Source organism: Oryx dammah, unplaced genomic scaffold (assembly GCF_014754425.2).
Source record: "Oryx dammah isolate SB20612 unplaced genomic scaffold, SCBI_Odam_1.1 HiC_scaffold_5, whole genome shotgun sequence".
Classification (NCBI taxonomy): Eukaryota; Metazoa; Chordata; class Mammalia; order Artiodactyla; family Bovidae; genus Oryx; species Oryx dammah.
In genome coordinates, this window is record NW_024070189.1 from 54835667 (window position 1) to 54855634 (window position 19968).

General features: G+C 37.8%; 1 protein-coding gene across 2 annotated transcripts; it reads left to right on the forward strand.

Moving 5' to 3' along the window:
- Window positions 1-812: 812 nt before the first annotated feature.
- Window positions 813-18842, forward strand: YIPF5 (Yip1 domain family member 5). Of its 2 annotated transcripts, XM_040239807.1 has the most exons (6): window positions 813-968; window positions 1479-1598; window positions 12743-12915; window positions 13745-13890; window positions 15885-16066; window positions 17368-18842. In XM_040239807.1, the coding sequence occupies exons 2-6, from the start codon at window positions 1489-1491 to the stop codon at window positions 17528-17530; spliced, it is 774 nt and encodes a 257-aa protein (XP_040095741.1). In that variant the 5' UTR covers window positions 813-968; window positions 1479-1488; the 3' UTR covers window positions 17531-18842. The 2 variants fall into 2 exon arrangements, with proteins under 2 accessions (XP_040095741.1, XP_040095742.1); XM_040239808.1 differs by lacking the exons at window positions 813-968; window positions 1479-1598 and adding an exon at window positions 7743-7761.
- Window positions 18843-19968: the final 1126 nt, after the last annotated feature.

The following is a 19968-nucleotide window of genomic DNA, read 5'->3' on the forward strand; positions in this document are numbered from 1 at the left end:
GTCTCCTATTATCCTGCATTGGCAGGCAGATTCTTTACCACTGAGCAGATGGTACATACATCAATCAATTATCAAATTATTTGTAAAAGGTGATAAATTACATAACTGCATGAGCAATTTCAGAAATTCTTTATGGAGCATAAAATCTCAAAGCGTAGCTGCTCTTCTCTTTCTAGAGTATACTCCTTTATATATATATATATATATAGTTTGTCTTTTTGTTAGTGATTTTGTTTGCAAGGAATATGTTTATTTTTATTTCTTTATTTTTGTTTGTCTCATTTGGAGTTAGTGTGTGTATCTGTATTTCCACGCCTTCACCCAGGCACTAGGTCTACAAAGCAATTCTCATTCTGAAGTTCAGTTCAGTTCAGTCGCTCAGTCGTGTCTGACTCTTTGCGACCCCCATAGACTGCAGCACGCCACGCTCCCCTGTCCATCACCAACTTCCGGAGTCCACCCAAACCCATGTCCATCAAGTCGGTGATGCCATCCAACCACCTCATCTTCTATCGTCCCCTTCTCCTCCTGACCTCGATCCTTCCCAGCATCAGGGTTTTTTCAAATGAGTCAGTTCTTCGCATCAGGTGGCCAAAGTATTGGAGTTTCAGCTTCAACACCAGTCCTTCCAATGAAGTAGTAAGCAACAATTCTGCGCCTGCGCCTTACTGCCTCCACCGCTAACCAAGCTGCCAGAAGCTTTCCCCTCCTCGCGTAAGTCCGCCGCGGGAGTTAGTTGGGCGATACTGCGCGTGCTCCATATCGCGTTTACCGCCCCACCAACCCCGCCCCCCGCCCTCCAACCCGAGCCCAAAGTCTGCCAAGGCGCCTGCGCGAGCGGGCGTGCCCCGGAAGCAGTTCTTTGCTCTTCTGACACGTAGCAACCGGTCCAGTACAGGGTCCTTAGCTGAGTTTGGGGGGGTTGGGGGCTATTAAAGCTACCGCCGCCGCCGCTGCCTCCACGTTTGGTGAGTGCCCAATTCTGTGGCATGATGTTCGATTTCTCCCCGCACCTGGGCAGGGCGGCTCGTGGGCGCCGCGCCCGGGTTCTTTCTCTCCGACCCTCCCTCCCTTTCGGGCCTTGCTGACGCGGATCCTGCGAGACTATGCGCTTTCCCGGCCGGCCCAGGCCTTATTTTGCAAAGAGGCTGTCGTGTTTTCAGCTGTGAAGCCCTATCCCGACGTGACGAATCATCTTTGCTGTTGGTATTTTAGACCCCACAGAACCCCTCCTCCCGTGACAACGCTCCTCCCGTACCCAGGGCTTATCAGCCCCTCGAAGTGGAGGTGTCTTCCTGGGCCTTGACTTAGAGACATTTCTTTAGCACACCCAACCCCGCGACCCACCTTCCAAATGCTGCAACCCTAAATTATAGAATTATTTGCCACCTTCTGAGGGTATTCGCTTAAGTAAAGTGTCAGGGTCGAATTCAGGAGGCCCTTAGGCATAAGCTGTCTTTGCCATTTTTCTGTTGCAGATCATTTGCAATGTCAGGCTTTGATAATTTAAACACGGATTTCTACCAGACAAGTTACAGCATCGATGACCAGTCACAGCAGTCCTACGATTATGGAGGAAGTGGAGGACCCTATAGCAAGTAACATTTCAACTTTGGCCATTTGTTTTTCGAGATTGCAGTGAAAACATGTACCCTGAATGTTTGGTTCTGCCTTAGACTGAATGTGGGAACAAGTTGCTTATCAGGAATGTGACGTCTCATAATCTTCCTGCCTCCGGAGAGATCTTGACACTTCTTTGGGTTGGACAACATTGTCCTCTATAGAGTTTGGTATTTTCTGCAAAATACTGAGATGTGCCATGAGTGGAAAAATAGATTGTTTGAAGAACCTTTTTCTAGTACAGTATTTGAACATCATTTAGGGTATGGGTAGGAGCATAAAGTAACTAGATAGGCTGTTTAGACCACAAGAGTAGTTAAAAATTAAAATCTTTTGACAGCTTCGTTAGTAGTTAAATCAGTCCAGTTTTCAGAGTATATCAATTGTTAACTGAAAGCACTGACACTGTTGAACAGTGTAAGCTCCCTACTATGATTCACCAGGTAGTTTCCGTATAGCAATTAATAATCACTTTTATTACTTGTCACACCAAAACTTTTGGTCAGTCAGTACTTGCAACTTTCCAGTTGCAGATTGAAGGAGCGGGGCACGGGGTCGGAGACTCAAAACCTTCCAGTCCTGAACTGTTGAAAAAAACAACAGCGACAACAAAAAAATGTATTTTTTCCATAGTTTCTGGTGTTTGTGGGGGGAAAAAAAAAGGAGGGCTTTTTACCAGTCTCCTCTAGGACATCATATTCTTAGTTTCTTGTGTGTGTTCATTCTTTCAGTCATGTCCAAGTCTTTATAGCCCCATGGACTGTAGTGCACCAGGCACTTCTGTCCATGGACCTCCCGGGCAAGGACACTGAAGTGAGTTGCCATTTCCATCTTAGTTTCTTAGGTCATTAAGGTTAATCTTCTCAGCCTCCCTTTTAGTGAAGGAGTTTCCTATACCAAGGTTACTTAACCATTTTTAGATGATCTAGGATCCCTTAGAGAAACTGAAGCAAACTAGGGGCCTGTTTCTGAGAAATATATGTTTACAGTCAGACATCTGTATTAATGTGGTATAACGTCCAGACAGTTCATGTGTTAACTGATGTGCGTATGGACCCTGAATTAAAAACCATGAAGACTGTCCCAGGATGAGGGCATGTAAAGGGTGTGTATATAGTCTGAAAGAAGCATTAGTACTAGGTTGTGTTGAAATTAACACAGTGTGGTTTGTCTTGCATAGGCTATACTTTTTACAAAAGCAAAAACAAAAGAAACCTGAAATCTGCTTATTTTGGTACATTGTAAAGCTTTTTTCCCCTAAAACTTAACACAGTGAACAGTGGAAGTGCGCATGTAAATAATAATCTCTATCTCTGAATCACTTTTTTTTCTTTCTGTTAAATTCTAAACTACATAATGCCATTGAAGATTTATCTCTTTTTATCAGTTAATTGGTCAGGATTGGAGAAAATCTGTTGAGAAATATCCATTCATTTATTTACCTAAATATGTAGTTTTTGTGATTGTTCAGTGTATGACATGGAGAAGGCAATGGCACTCCACTCCAGTACTCTTGCCTGGGAAATCCCATGGACGGAGGAGCCTGGTAGGCTACAGTCCATGGGGTAGCTAGAGTCAGACGCGAGTGAGTGACTTCACTTTCACTTTTCACTTTCATGCTTGGAGAAGGAAATGGCAACCCACTCCAGTGTTCTTGCCTGGAGAATCTCAGGGACAGAAGAGCCTGGTGGGCTGCCGTCTATGGGGTCACACAGAGTCAGACACGACTGACAAGACTTAGCAGCAGCAGTGTATGACAGGGCAGATGAATGTAAGAATGGCTGGAGTGCTGCAATAGGGCTTTGGAAAACCTATCTCTGTATGTGGACCTGGGTGTATTTTTAACTAATGATATTGTTTAGACTCAACAGAATTATTCCACTTAGATTTCAAGTGAAAATGCATCTCTACCTTTCTTATGTTTCTTTCTTTCTGTCCTTGTTAGCACCTCTTAAAGGTGTTACCTATTGTCCTGTACACTTAGCATCTCACTTCAGTTCTCCATAGAGCAGTTGTTTTAGATATGCTGTTGCTAACCTCACAGTTCCATCTCAACAAAAATCATGTACTGGTAAGCATTGCTTCAGTGCTTGTAAAGAAGTTTTATTCCAGGTGCTTATATAAATGTTACTGCCAGTTAATAAATATGAATTTATAGATACTGCTGAGAAAAATAAGACTAGTGTGTTAGTAGTAATAAGTGAGTTTCTGAACTTTAAGAATACTTGAGCTCTTCTGTATGTGCCTTCAATTGGATCTGCCCCTTAATGACATTTTTATGTTTATCTCAGTGTATCAAATAATACTTTGTTTGTTATGTCAACTAGGTAACAAAGATCAGCTAACTTTTCTCTCTCTCTATTGATGAAAATACAGGTTCAGATATAATCTGACTTGGATTGTCTTCAAGTTTGACTTGGGTTATTATTAGTTCATAGTTCGACATTTGCCCTATGAAGTCAGCTTTAACATTTTGCATAGTTTCTACTATGGGTACTTTACATTCATATAAGAAAAAATAAACCCCAAAAGTAAAAGGACCTTTGATCTCAATCTGCTGAGGTTTATGAATGTCTTATTAGACATTGTATTATATATTTGTATGAAATATATAGAAATACCAACTATGTATTTTTTAAAGCACTGAAAGCTAGTATTTTTTCATCTTCCTTTAACTGATAATACCTTTATGGACTACCTATGGATTTTGATCAGCTTAAGTTGTCAACCCAGTATGTTAAGAGGCTTTGTCTTTGTTGCTGATACTGAGAGCATTGGTTTCATCTGCTACTTTTCCTGCTGCAGAAGTGTTGATTTAGTCTGTAAAGGTCATGTCTACCATATTATGTTTTAGTTTAAAATGAGTAGGAGTGAGTCAGGCATTTTCCTGAGCAGATCCTGCCAGAAAAGGGAAAGTGTAAAATTCCATGGTATTGTCTTTCATCTGATGAAGGAATAATAGTGCCTCATTTAAAGCTCTTATTTGCTTGCATTATTTCTCTTCCTTACATGAAATTTATGGGTCTGTATCAGTGATTCTGAAGTGTTGTGTACAGACCCCAGAGTGTCCTTGAGATCCTTCCAGGAGGTTTGGAAAGATCAAAACTATTTTTGTAATAGTAGTGAGACATTTTGCTCTTCTGCGGTGGCTCAGATGGTGAAGAATCTGCCTGCAATGCCAGAGACCCAGGTTCAATTCCTGGGTCGGGAAGATCCTCTGGAGAAGGACATGGCTACCCACTACAGTACTCTTGCTGGGAGAATCCCCATGGACAGAGGAGTCTGGAGGACTACAGTCACATGGGGTCGCAAAGAGTCGGACATGACTGAATGGTTAACACACACACAGTGAGACATTTTATACCTTTTTAGGCGTGTTGGCATTTGCACTGATGTTGCAAAAGCAATGATTGGTAAAACTGCTGGTACCCAAATGTGAATCAAGACAGTGGCATCAAATTGTTCTAGTAATCATTGTATTCTTCATCACATACTTGTTGGGGGGTGAGTGAAGCCATTTCATTTAAAGATGTCCTTGGTGAAGCTGTAAGAATTATTGTTTTAAATCCTGACCCTTGACAATATACATTTTAAAAATATTCTATGTGACAAAATGGGAAACAGTTCTAAAGCACTTCTACTTCATACTAAAGTATAATAATTATCTCTAGGAAAAGCACCTATGCAGTTTGAGTCACAAGTTGAATCAGCCACTTTTTCACGGAAACCTTTTTTTGGAAAGAACATCTGACAGACAAACTATGGTTATTCAGACTTAAATAATTTCTCGAAAAATGAATGAAGTGACCTGTTACTTCAAGGAAAGCAGTTGACAGTATGTGGGGCCAATGATCAGATTCACATTTTCAGGCAAAAATAAGCATTTTGAAAAACTTGTATCCATCACTGTGAAATTGTGAGCTTCCCAGTAATTATTTTCTGATGAGATCAGTGATGATATTAACAAGTATGATTTATATACATGTATTTCATATTAAGTGAGTCTATATTTGGAACATCTGCATAACTCATATTAATATTTTCTAAATGGCCAATGCATGATGTTACAAATTATACATGAGTAAAGAAAGGATCCAGTCAAAGTACAAGACATACAAGACAGTTCATTAGCATTCTTTCCAATTGCCACATTGCAAGTTAAGTTTAAAAAACTATCACTTTGGTCTGTGCTTTGATATACCAGAAAGAATATTAATGATAATCTGAAAAGATTATTAAAACACTCTATTTTCCAACCACATGTCTGCAACACTAGATTTTCTTCAGATACTTCAACTAAATGGTATATCACACAACAGAGGGAATACAGAGGCAGATATAAGAATTTTCAGCTGTCTTGAAAAATAGCTTTTTCATTTAAAAAAGTTTATGGTAATATATAATAGATTTAATCTTACTTTAACATATAAGTATTTTAAACATTTCTGTTTTAATTTCTAAAATGAAAAAATATTGATAGATATTACCCACATAAAAAATTTTAGTTCTCAATAACAAATTTTAAGAGTATAATGGGTTCTAAGTTGAAAGAGTTTGAGAACCATGGGTTTATGTCATTCTTTTTGTTTTTTCTCTTGCATGCATATTTATATTCTCTTTCTTTCCCTGGAGAAAGAGAATAAAATACAATCCGTTTATGCAGATTGTACAAACCTCCATATGGAGCTTTTCTACTTGTTCCATGAACTCTAAGGTGAATTTATGATACATCCTTAGAGAGATGGCACTATACTGTATTCTACTAAATTAGAAGATGTGAGTTCTTACCCTAATTCAGCCAGCTAGCCCCCTGGGGGTTGTGTGTGTGTGTGTGTGTGTGTGTATGTGTAAGTAAGTAGGTAAATAAATAGTAATCAAGGTATTTGCATACCAAAATGACTGGGGAAATGCATATACAGAAAAAAAAAAAACAGATGTTGATGTCAGATAGGAGTTGAAGGTGATTTTTATTACAGTTGTTATAAGAGCTAGCTACTGGAATTAGAAAGTCTGGTTTTGAATCCTTGCACAGATCATTTGTGGACAAATCATTTTAACCCAAATATCAGTTTACACATTTTGGTAATGAAGAGGATGATAAAATTAACCTTCTAGAGTAGTGAGAATAATGTGAGGCAAGTCACATTAAACACTTTACACAGTACTATTCAGAAAGTTATTATGTATGTTTTGGGAAATTTCAGTAGCTATATATTACATGTAACAGAGTTAATGAATTTCAACAAATATAACTATATAGGATTTTTAAAGGTACAAAAGATTATAATCTGAAAATTAAGTGTCTTACTTCACCTGTTTTTGGGTCCCTTTACCTATATAATTGTGTATATAATGTATATGTATATAAAACACATATACCTAGATGTGCATATATAGTCTAAAAAGCATAGTCACAGTGGGTGCATATGATGCATACTATTCTGCCTTTCAGTTTTTTTCTGTTTTAAAATTTGTATTTATTTATTTGTGCGTTTTTTTGGCCACACTGCATAGCATGAACCTGCACTGGAGTCTTTAACCCCTGGACCACCAGAGAAGTTCCTGAATATTAGGTTTTTTCCTTCTCCACTAAATGTTTTTGATTATCATTTCTTTCGGGTATCTACAAAACCACCTCATTCTGTTTAACAGATGCATAGTAATCTATGCCCATGTCACAGTGTAGTTACAGATATATATTTATATTGTTTTGGTTTCTGTTTTTTGCCATTAAAATATTGCTGCAGTGCATTCTAACAATATATTTTATAGCCAGAAAAATAAATAGCATTTTTAAGCATGTATTGGACTAGCATGATAAGAGAATACGAGCTATGTGTAGTTGAAATTTTAATTAATTAATTGGTTTTTTAAATTAATTAATTTTTGGTTGCACTGGATCTTCATTGTTGCAGGTAGGCTTTCACTAGTTGCAGCGAGCAAGAGTTACTCTTTGTTGCAGTGCACAAACGTCTTACTGCGGCGGCTTCTCTGGTTGCAGAACACAGGCCCTCGGTACACGGGCTTCACGAGTTGCGGCGCACTTGGGCTTAGCAGTCGAGGCCTGTGGGCCTAGTTGCTCTTCAGCACAGTCAGTCTTCCCAGACCAGGGATCGAGCCCAGTATCCCCTGCACTGGCAGGTGAAACTCCCATCCACTGTATCACCAAGGAATTCCACCTTTGATTTGCTTTTAATCAAGATGTTCAGTTAATTTAAAAATTAGATTTAACTTTAAAATCTCAAGTAATAATGAGGTCATTAGGTTTTTATATTTTTGAAAAAGCGACTGTAAATTTTTAAAGAGAATTAGAGACTAAAAGATCTCTAAGGCATCTCAGCTCTCATTTTTAAAATGTCTTACCTTTAAAATAATTCCTTCTTTCTTTCTTACTGTGTAATTGGATTAGTCCTACTGATAGATAGGTCATACTTTTCCAGAACATGGTGAAACAAATCATTAAAAGCTATTGCTTCAGTATTCTTCTGTTCCGCTTCAATATTCTTCTGTTGTTTGCATTACTAGAAAAGCCATACCAGGTCTGCTTCTAAAGAATAAGATTTGTTACAGTACATAGCAACAGAGATAATAAGTGTACATTTACTTAAAAAATTTAAAAGAACTATTCAAATGCAAGGTGTGTTAATTATGTTCTATTCAGAAAGCTTTCACAAGAAAGATGCTTCCTATTTTTCACTGTTTGAAATCGATGATTGTTCTTAAAGACATTGATGCACTTCCAAAAAATAACATATTCAAAAGCATCCATTCTTCAGCACTCAGCTTTCTTTATAGTCCAACTCTCGCATCCATACATGACCACAGGAAAAAGCATAGACGGACTAGATGGACCTTTGTTGACAAAGTAATGTCTCTGCTTTTTAATATGCTCTCTAGGTTGGTCATAACTTTCCTTCTAGGGAGTAAGCATCTTTTTTATTTCATGGCTGCAGTCACCATCTGCAGTGATTTTGGAGCCTCAAACAATAAAGTCTGCCACTATTTCCACTGTTGCCCCATCTATTTGCCATGAAGTGATGGGACTAGATGCCATGATCTTAGTTTTCTGAATGTTCAGTTTTAAGCCACCTTTTTCACTCTCCTCTTTCATCAAGAGGCTCTTTAGTTCTTCGCTTCCTGCCATAAGATGGTATCATCTGCATATCTGAGATTATTAATATTTCTCCCAGCAATCTTGATTCCAGCTTGTGCTTCCTCCAGCCCAGCGTTTCTCATGTTGTACTCTGCATATAAATTAAATAAGCAGGGTCACAATATACAGCCTTGATGTACTCCTTTCCCTATTTGGAACCAGTCTGTTGTTCCATGTCCAGTTTTAACTGTTGCTTCTTGACTTGCGTACAGATTTCTCAAGAGGCAGGTTAGGTGATCAGGTATTCCCATCTCTCAAATTTTCCACAGTTGGTTGTAATCCACACAGTCAAAGGCTTTGGCATAGTCAATAAAGCAGAAGTACATGTTCTTCTGGAACTCTCTTGCTTTTTTGATGATCCAGCAGATGTAGGCAATTTGATCTCTGGTTCCTCTGCCTTTTCTAAAACCACCTTGAACATCTGGAATTTCACAGTTCACGTTCTGTTGAACCCTGGCTTGGAGAATTTTGACCATTACTTTACTAGCGTGTGAGATAACTGCATTTGTGTGGTAGTTTGAACATTCTTTGGCATTGCCTTTCTTTGGCATTGGAATGGAAACTGACCTTTTCCAGTCCTGTAGAAACTGCTGAGTTTTCCCAATTTGCTGGCATATTAAGTGCAGCACTTTCACAGCATCATCTTTTAGGATTTGAAATAGCTCAACTGGAATTCCATCACCTCCACTAGCTTTGTTCATAGTGATCCTTCCTAAGGCTCACTTGACTTCACATTCCAGGATGTCTGGCTCTAGGTGAGTGATCACACCATTGTGATTATCTGGGCCATGAAGATCTTTTCTGTACAGTTCTGTGTATTCTTGCCACCTCTTTTAATGTCTTCTGCTTCTGTTAGGTCCATACCATTTCTGTCCTTAATTGAGCCCATCTTTGCATGAAATGTTCCCTTGGTATCTCTAATTTTCTTGAAGAGATCTCTAGTCTTTCCCATTCTATTGTTTTCCTCTATTTCCTTGCATTGATCACCGAGGAAGGCTTTCTTATCTCTCCTTGCTATTCTTTGGAACTCTGCTTTCAAATGGGTATATCTTTCCTTTTCTCCTTTGCTTTTTGCTTCTCTTCTTTTCTCAGCTATTTGTAAGGCCTCCTCAGAGAGCCACTTTGCTTTTCTGCATTTCTTTTTCTTGAGGATGGTCTTGGTCCCTGTCTCCTGTACAGTGTCACGAACCTCCATCCATAGTTCATCAGGCACTCTGTCTATCAGATCTAGTCCCTTAAATCTATTTCCCACTTCCACTGTATAATTGTAAGGGATTTGATTTAGGTCATACCTGAGTGGTCTAGTGGTTTCTCCTACTTTGTTCAATTACAGTCTGAATTTGCCAATAAGGAGTTCATGGTCTGAGCCACACTCAGCTCCCTGTCTTGTTTTTGCAAACTGTATAGAGCTTCTTCATCTTTGGCTACAAACAATCTCATCAGTCTGATTTCGATGTTGACCGTCTGGTGATGTCCATGTGTAGAGCATTCTCTTGTGTTGTTGGAAGAGAGTGTTTGCTATGATCATTGCATTCTCTTGGCAGAACTCTATGAGCCTTTTCCCTGCTTCATTGTGTACTCCAAGGCCAAATTTGCCTGTTACTCCAGGTGTTTCTTGACTTCTTACTTTTGCATTCTAGTCCAAATCCTGAAAGATGATGCTGTGAAAGTGCTGCACTCAATATGCCAGCAAATTTGGAAAATTCAGCAGTGGCCATGGGACTGAAAAAAGTCGCCTTTCATTCCAGTCCCAAAGAAAGGCAATGCCAAAGAGTGCTCAAGCTACCGCACAATTGCACTCATCTCTAAGCAACTTCACTTTCACTTTCACTTTCACATGCTAGTAAAGTAATGCTCAAAATTCTCCTAGCCAGGCTTCAGCAATACATGAACTGTGAAATTCCAGATGTTCAAGCTGGTTTTAGAAGAGGCAGAGGAACCAGAGATCAAATTGCCAACATCTGCTGGATCATTGAAAAAGCAAGAGAGTTCCAGAAAAACACCTATTTCTGCTTTATTGACTATGCCAAAGCCTTTGACTGTGTGGATCACAATAAACTGTGGAAAATTCTGAAAGAGATGGGAATACCAGACCACCTAACCTGCCTCTTGAGAAACCTATATGCAGGTCAGAAAGCAACAGTTAAAACTGGACATGAAACAGCAGACTGTTTCCAAATAGGAAAAGGAGTACGTCAAGGCTGTATATTGTCACTGTCACCCTGCTTATTTAACTTATATGCAGAGTATATCATGAGAAACGCTGGGCTAGAAGAAACACAAGCTAGAATAAAGATTGCCAGGAGAAATATCAATAACCTCAGATATGCAGATGACACCACCCTTATGGCAGAAAGTGAAGAGGAACTCAAAAGCCTCTTGATGAAAGTGAAAGAGGAGAGTGAAAAAGTTGGCTTAAAGCTCAACATTCAGAAAACAAAGATCATGGCATCTGGTCCCATCACTTCATGGGAAATAGATGGGGAAATAGTGGAAACAGTGTCAGACTTTATTTATTGGGGCTCCAAAAAAACTGCAGATGGTGATTGCAGCCATGAAATTAAAAGACACTTACCCCTGGAAGAAAAGTTATGACCAACCTAGATAGCATATTGAAAAGCAGAGACATTACTTTGCCAACAAAGTTCCGTCTAGTCAAGGCTATGGTTTTTCCAGTGGTCACGTGTGCATGTGAGAGTTGGACTGTGAAGAAAGTTGAGCGCCGAAGAATTGATGCTTTTGAACTGTGGTGTTAGAGAAGACTCTTGAGAGTCCCTTGGTTGCAAGGGGATCCAACCCGTCCATTCTAAGGGGGGTCAGCCCTGGGTGTTCTTTGGAAGGAATGATGCTAAAGCTGAAACTCCAGTACTTTGGCCACGTCATGTGAAGAGTTGATTCATTGGAAAAGACTGATGCTGGGAGGGATTGGGGGCAGGAGAAAAGGGGGATGACAGAGGATGAGATGGCTGGATGGCATATCCGACTCGATGGACATGAGTTTGAGTGAACTCCGAGAGATGGTGATGGACAGGGAGGCCTGGCGTGCTGCGATTCATGGGGTTGCAAAGAGTCGGACACGACTGAGCAACTGAACTGAACTGATAATGAAAAGGACATCTTTTTGGGGTGTTAGTTCTAGAAGGTCTTTTAGGTCTTCATAGAACCTTTCAACTTCAGCTTCTTCAGCATTACTGGTCTGGACATAGACTTGGATTACCATGATATTGAATGGTTTGCCTTGGAAATGAAGAGAGATCATTCTTTCGTTTCTGAGACTGCATCCAAGTACTGCATTTCAGACTCTTGTTGGGTATGATAGCTACTCCATTTCCTCTAAGGGATTCTTGCCCACAGTAGTAGATATGATGCTCATCTGATGTAAATTCACCCATTCCAGTTCATTTTAGGTCGCTGATTCCTAAAATGTCAGCGTTCATTCTTGCCATCTCCTGTTTGACCACTTCGAATTTGCCTTGATTCATGGACCTAACATTCCAGGTTTCTATGCGATATTGCTCTTTACAGCGTTGGGCCTTGCTTCCATCACCAGTCACATCCACAACTCGGTGTTGTTTTTGCTTTGGCTCCGTCTCTTCATTCTTTCTGGAGTTATTTCTCCACCAATCTCCAGTAGCATGTTGGGCACCTGCCGACCTGGGGAGTTCCTCTTTCAGTGTTCTATCTTTTTGACTTTTCATTACTGTTCATGGGGTTCTCAAGGCAAGAATACTGAAGTGGCTTGCCATTCCCTTCTCCAGTGGACCACATTTTGTCAGAACTCTCCACCATGAGCCATCTGTCTTATTGTAGATAATTAGCTTGATCTTAGTAGTTAATTTCAACCACGATTTATAAAAACTGGCAAAGTAGATACTCTGGAAATTGCATGACATATTTCTTGCCTGTCAGGGATATCAGATTTGGATGTTGACATAATTCTGAGGCATGTAACTTTACTTGGCTTTTTAGACAGTATGCTGGCTATGACTACTCGCACCAAGGCCGGTTTGTCCCCGCAGACATGATGCAGCCACAACAGCCATACACGGGGCAGATTTTCCAGCCAACTCAGGCGTATACTCCAACTGCACCTCAGCCATTCTATGGAAACAACTTTGAGGATGAACCACCTTTATTAGAAGGTACAGTCAGTTGCAACTCTTGATAGTACTCTATAATATCCAGATGGTGGAAGTAAATCTTTGTTTGAAGAAGTTCCTCTTGTCTTTAAAAGAATAAGGTTGTAGGAAAAAAGTTTCTACTAAGTGACTCATTTTGAAAAACACTGAGCCAGAGAGAACCAGACTTTTTTAAATAGATGTTTATGTAGTGATAATAAAGTATGTCAGTATGTGAGCAGAGTAACTTTTGCTTTAGATTATTGATGCAGTTCTATCAGTGGAAGAAATGAGAGGAAATAGCATGGTATTGACTGTTCTGCATGAAAACAAACTGATGGAGCTGGTAACATCAGTGTACGGTGTTGTTCAAATTGTATCTCCAAACCCCAAAAGCAATAGTTCTAAAAATTTGGGGGGAGATGAGATACCCTTTGGAAGTCCAGTGAAAGCTATGCATACTCTTCTCAGAAAAATGCACATACATACATAGAATACATAGTTTTGTATACGTTTTTGCAGGGCCGCCTGTGTTTCTGAAGCCCCGGGTATAGAGCCCCTTATTGTGAATGCTGTCTGTGTATTCTTTGCTATAAAGGCCTAGCTCAGAGTGCCTGATTCATTATGTCCTTACCTTTTTCTAATACCAAACCAGAGATTTTATATTTGTGGAATAAGCACCGTAATCAGTAAAGACTGATTGAGGGCTCACTAAAATAATATCTGATGTTGCTAGATCACTTTTTTGATACTGGTTGTTTCATTTTGTTTTCACCCTGTTACAATATAAATTCTGGTAAACTGAAAGTATATCACAAATCCTGATTGACTTTCTTATTTTCTTTTTCTTCAGAATTGGGTATCAATTTTGACCACATCTGGCAAAAAACACTCACAGTTTTACACCCCTTGAAAGTAGCAGATGGCAGCATCATGAATGAGACTGATTTGGCAGGACCAATGGTTTTTTGCCTTGCTTTTGGAGCTACATTGTTACTGGTAAGATTCTAGTTGGAGCTCTCAGTGTGAGATTAAAGAATGGAATTTAAATATTCCACCAAGAGCCTTTATTAAGACTCTTCTTTTACATCAAGTTTTAATGTGTATTAAAAGGTATCAAGTTGTTAAAGTTTATACATATTCGTCCCTTCACCATTGATAATATGGTATATTCAGAAATCATTTCTTGTTCCAATAAGTGGTCCAATTATTAGGGAAAATTGTTAATAAATAACATGTGGCTTTAGTCACTCATCAGAATTCCTTTTTTTTTTTTTAAGTTGCCCTTGAGTAGAGTTTTGTTGCATAAGTGCTGATCTTTCTTATATATTATTTTAATATTTAGTGAATTGATAAATTAAAAGACAACAAGTTTTAGTCTCTCTCATCTCTCTAAGAATATTGGAGCATATTGAAAATGAGAAATTGTAAATATAATTTTTAATGTTTGTTTTATTTTATCTTATGTCCTCTTCTGAATTAGAAGAAATAAACAATATAATGAATTAAAGATGGAACTTTTAGTCAGAAAAGCTAGGCATGAACTCAGTGCTTCTCATCTGCCCTTGATTTCACCCTTCACTTCCCTCTGATAAATAACTACCTAACAAGATTGTTTTGGAGATTAAGACAGGTTATATGAGAATACTTTTCAAAGTATTTTGAATATACTATTCAGAGTTTTCATGCATTGTACCCAGTGTCAGATTTTATTATTATTAATAAACCTTTTAAACTTCTACACTCTTAATCAAATATTTACAAACAAGTATTCTAACAAAAATCCCAGGGAGTTTTCCATTAATGTAATCTGTAGAGGTATTTTCATAATTGAGTTTCGTATGTCAGATGGGTGACAAACCAGAACTTTTTAAAGGCTTTTTCGCAGACTGATTTTAGTGATAGCATGACCTAAATAGACTGTTCACGTAGTGTGACTAAGAGTACTAACTCCAATTAAGCTCATGTTTATTATCCTAAGATTGTTTAGTGATGTCTTTTGTAAGAGCAGAAAATTTTTAAAGTTTTTGCTTGTTTGTCAGAGAACTGTATAAAGCAACCAACAATTTGGAAAAATAATGAAAGAAGAAAATATCTTCCATTACCCTCTTATCCAGTAGTTAATCACTTTTTTCCTCCCCTCCCCACAGAACCCTGGCTCCCTGCTAATCCTGGCTTCCTTTCTCCTAATTCCTTTAACACCCATATAAAATCAATGATCAGAGAAGGCAGTGGCACCCCACTCCAGTACTCTTGCCTGGAAAATCCCACAGGCAGAGGAGCCTGGTAGGCTGCAGTCCATGGGGTCGCTAAGAGTCAGACACGACTGAGCGACTTCACTTTTGCTTTTCACTTTCACACATTGGAGAAGGAAATGGCAACCCACTCCAGTGTTCTTGCCTGGAGAATCCCAGGGATGGGGGAGCCTGGTGGGCTGCCATCTCTGGGGTTGCACAGAGTTGGACACAACTGAAGTGATGCAGCAGCAGCAGCAAAGTCGATGAAATTATTTCTGCTGTTAAAATGATTATGACTATATCTGCCAATGAAAATAAGTTGTTTCAGGGCAATTTTGGTGGAGTTGGGTGTGTTCAAGTGATATTAGCTACTATCCAAATATTTGAATGACTTTCCATCTTGTTTTGGTAGTTTATTTGCTTAAAATCGGCCATATTTATTTTTAGAAATCTATGACTTGAGGTGATTCTACAATGGTTTATATCTTTATTTGTTGAATTCTATGCCAAACTCAAATGGTAGCTAGAAAATGAAATCCTGAATATCTGTGTGTTGAGAGGTGGGTACTTTAAATTTCTTAAGAAAGATATAAAAGGCAGTTTGCTCACTGTTTTACTTCCCTATATAAAGAATAGATACCTCTGTGGATTTTAATCCTCACAAATTAAATATCTTCTACAAGTACCATTTTAGGTGAAAGAAGCCCAAAGTAACTTTCTTTGCCCTCTAACATGTCATCTTTTTGTTACCCATAGGCTGGCAAAATCCAGTTTGGCTACGTATATGGAATCAGTGCAATTGGATGCCTAGGAATGTTTTGTTTATTAAACTTAATGAGTATGACTGGTGTTTCATTTGGTTGTGTGGCAAGTGTCCTTGGATATTGTCTTCTTCCTATGATCCTGCTTTCCAGCTTCGCAGTGATATTTTCTTTGCAGTAAGTACTGATCTTTATTTTGGGAGTTGATTGACCAATTCTGTGTAATACAGTTTAGTTCACTCTCAATTTGAGGTAAATCACTGATTCAACAAACAGATGGTGGCTGTTATAAATGAAGACTGTGTTACATACTTTTCAGTGATGAATAACGGAAGTGATAATAAATTTAAAAATCATTTATACCATGTCTTCTTGCCATATAATAAGGAATTTCACTAGTTTTAGGTAAACTTACCAGTGTCCATAAACAAATTGAACAGAGATGATTGTTAACCTAAATATTGAATGGAAGAGGTCAGGTTGTTCAAATTATACTTACCTTCTCAACATCTTATTTCTTAACTATATCAGGCATATATAAGTGAATGAATAATAAATGCATATTCTCTATTTAGTAGATTCTTAACTAAAACTGGAACTTTTTATGTCAAGAGACTGTTTCTAGCCTACTGTGTTCTCAAATATCCTTGTACACAGCTTTAAAGTTGTGGTATTTTAAAATAATATTTTAAGGATTTTAAGGATTAAAGAGAGAGGTATATATTACTGCTCATGAAGTTGCTTCTTACGGCCAGTGGACAGATGCTGTCTCAGTAGTTCAGTCCCCTCGTTCTGGCTAGTGCTAGACATCAGGAAAGATTGAGCTTTGTTATACCTAGAGTGGAAAAGAAGGCATAGCAGAAGAGTATGTATCAACTGATACTAGAGATTTGGAAGGGTGATGGCCTTACAGTGTCCCTGTTTTGGATGAAAATGCTTCAGATTTTCAGTGTAGAAACTGTTTCACTCTTCTCATTTGTTAAAATTGATATGTTTATATTTGAATTTTAAAGACAGTGTTTCTACTAAAACAGTGTTTTCCAGGCAGGGGCAGTTTTGCTACCAGGGGATACTTTGCAATGTCTGGAGACAATTTTAATTATCATAACTCTGAAGGGGCAGAGGTACAATGGGTATTTTATGGCTAGAGGCCAGGGATGCTGCTGAATGTCCTAATGATAAACAGAACAGCCCTCAGAGCAGAAGCACACATAGGCCAAATGTCAGTGCTGCCAAGTTTGAGAAATTGTGCTATATTAAGAAGCAAAATATGTTACAGATAAGCTTTTTATCACATGAAATAATTGAATTAACTGAGATACATCAGCATTTGAAGAAAGATCTTGGTTATTTCTGTAGACATCTACATGTGATTTAATTTTTAAGTACTTAAGAATTGGTTATGGTAGTACTCTTACATAACTAATCTCATCTTCTGCTTTTTCTCTTCCCTCTCCATTTTTCTTTGTCTGTTACAGAGGAATGGTAGGAATCATTCTTACTGCTGGAATTATTGGATGGTGTAGTTTTTCTGCTTCCAAAATTTTTATTTCTGCATTAGCCATGGAAGGACAGCAACTTCTAGTAGCATATCCTTGTGCTTTGTTATATGGAGTCTTCGCCCTAATTTCCGTTTTTTGAACTGAATTTATCTGGGATGTAGACATCATTGGGCCAAATAACAAAAAGGACTTTGAACTCTTCAATCGGACCAGCAAATGGCTACAGTGCAACTCTCATGCAGATCTAATATTTGACTCTTGGAGCAGTGGAAGTAAATAAGTATCTTTGGTTCATTTTTATAGAACTTTTGAATACTATATTGGATTTATGCAGTATGACTAGATTTAAAAGGTGTATGTGCTTATACAAATAAGAAGTGCTATTTCTTTCCTGTTCCTACAGCCTTAGAAAAACAACCTTTTCCCTTGCTAATTGTATATTATGGTGTTTTTGATAGATTTTTATCAACTGTGGGAAACTAACCACAGAGCTGATATCTTAAAAACAATCCATAGTAAAGAAGACACAGGACTTATTGGAGAAATATTTTTCCAAGTAATTAGGAAAGTAAACTTGCCTGTATTGTTGAGTCAGATGCAACTGAAGCAAAAAAGCGATCCCAATGTGAAGTTTTATGAGTTTGCACTTCAGAAATTTGACGTTCCTCTAAATTATCTCATGGAATTTTGGCCAAAATTCAGCAATACAGGTAGTTCACAGTCTACCTTATTGTAGACATGGAATGTGAATATCTGTTTAAATATTAGCATTAACTAAAACATAGTCCTAGACTGGCCACATTAATGTTATAGTTGGATTTCCATGTTTCCCAGGAAAAAGATAATCACTAACCTTCTTTGAGGAAAATATTTAAAATGTCACAATTTCAGTATTGCAGTTCCCAATGTAAAGTGTGTTTGATGCTTATTGATTAAAATTTTCCCAATTAATTTAAACTGTGTTGTTGAGTTTATTGACAAACCAAGATTTTCGGTGTTCCTATTGTCAAACCAAGATTTTCAGTGTTGCATTTTATTTAATTAGGCTCTGGTTTTGACTTGTATTCCCAATTTATTCTAAGCTTTAAGAATAGTGGTCATCTAGTATAGAATCAAAAAAAAATAAGTGAGATTAAACAAAACAGTTTGTTTTGAGTTACAGCATTATTTTCTTGTATTAAACTTATTTCATTAATGTTGTCATGCTCTTGTTTAAAAAATCTATAAGGAAATACTGTATCTGGTGTACTGATAGGCTTTTTCTGGAGAAACTGCTTCTAATTTTGGACAAAGATCAGTCATGAAAAAGGTGCCCTATTGGGAGGAAGTATTGCTTTTTTTATTTAAGAGGAGACTTTCAGACTAGAAAGAAATGCCAAGCTGACATATTCTCAGTTCTTTTTTAGAGCTAGTTTTCAACCATAAAAGATTAATAAAAAACATACTACTTACAAGAAGATCATGATTTCTGATCTCTGGAATTACATAGTTTGTTTTTCTTCATTAGTATTTAATCTTCTGGAGGGGTGCACTCACTGATAATTAGTTTTTGCCTGGGTTTTTAAACTTAGCAAATTGTTTTAGAATATTTTTATTACAGTCCTTGGATAGTATTTTTTTTTTTTTTTTGCCTTTTTCAATTCATTTTATAAATGTAAACAGTTCTTCCTAAGATGAATGTCATGAGTGCCTTCTGTTAGTATCCAGTTATTCCTAATGAAGAGGGTAGATGATGTGCTGGGTGTTAAAATCTTCCACTGTTGGTTAAACTTAAGACCATTAATCTTCAGCCAGATTCCCCAAATGAATCAAATTGTTTTCTTATTTTTTGCCTCCACCTCCAACAAAATAACATTTACCTTAAATCAGTGATGTCGAGATTTTTGTTGGTAGCTCTCTTTTATTTAATCCCAAAATAATCAGTTGCAAAACTATTTTATTATTAGCTATTTTGTCAAAACAGCTATACAGTGGAGCTGCCTTTGATATAAGTAAGAGTTGAGCTCATGAAGAGTCATATGTAGCCAAAATTTCCCCTTTGTAAAACTCAAATCAAAAATACAGTAGATATAGCCATATTTGTGTATACTTAAAAAACAGATATACTGTGGCTCAAGAATACTATGTGGTAACTTTTTTCTACTGGTTCAATTAAGTATCAGGAAGAGCATATGGTTTGCTTTTACACCCATTTTATGCCGAAACATGCTTGTACCTTTAAATACTGGAGATGCTCACAGCATTACTAAAAGCTTGCGTGTTCACTGTCTCTGAGTAAAACTGCCTGGGAGTGGAGTTTGCAGGTTCACTCACTCAAGCTAGTGTGTCATTTATGCAAGCACGTGTATGCCAAGGACATGTAGTTGATTTTCCATATAGTGTAAATGTGTATTTTACAACTTTGCTGTAATACTGCATTTATCAATGGATGTTTCAAGAGCTGTATAACAAAACTTATAGAAATAGGCATTCTTTCACCAGATATAGTTATGCAGATAATGAAAAATTCTGTAAATCTTTAAATCCTAACTATCCTCAGATGCTACCCATCCAATCAAAGAGAATTGTTTAAAATAT

Bases quoted from the DNA above. Each gene is read 5' to 3' on its own strand.
- YIPF5 (XM_040239807.1), top strand. From the start codon at position 1,489: ATGTCAGGCTTTGATAATTTAAACACGGATTTCTACCAGACAAGTTAC. The intron at 1,599-12,742 runs GTAACATTTCAA...TTGGCTTTTTAG, and splicing joins AGTGGAGGACCCTATAGCAA to ACAGTATGCTGGCTATGACT. The intron at 16,067-17,367 runs GTAAGTACTGAT...TGTCTGTTACAG, and splicing joins GCAGTGATATTTTCTTTGCA to AGGAATGGTAGGAATCATTC.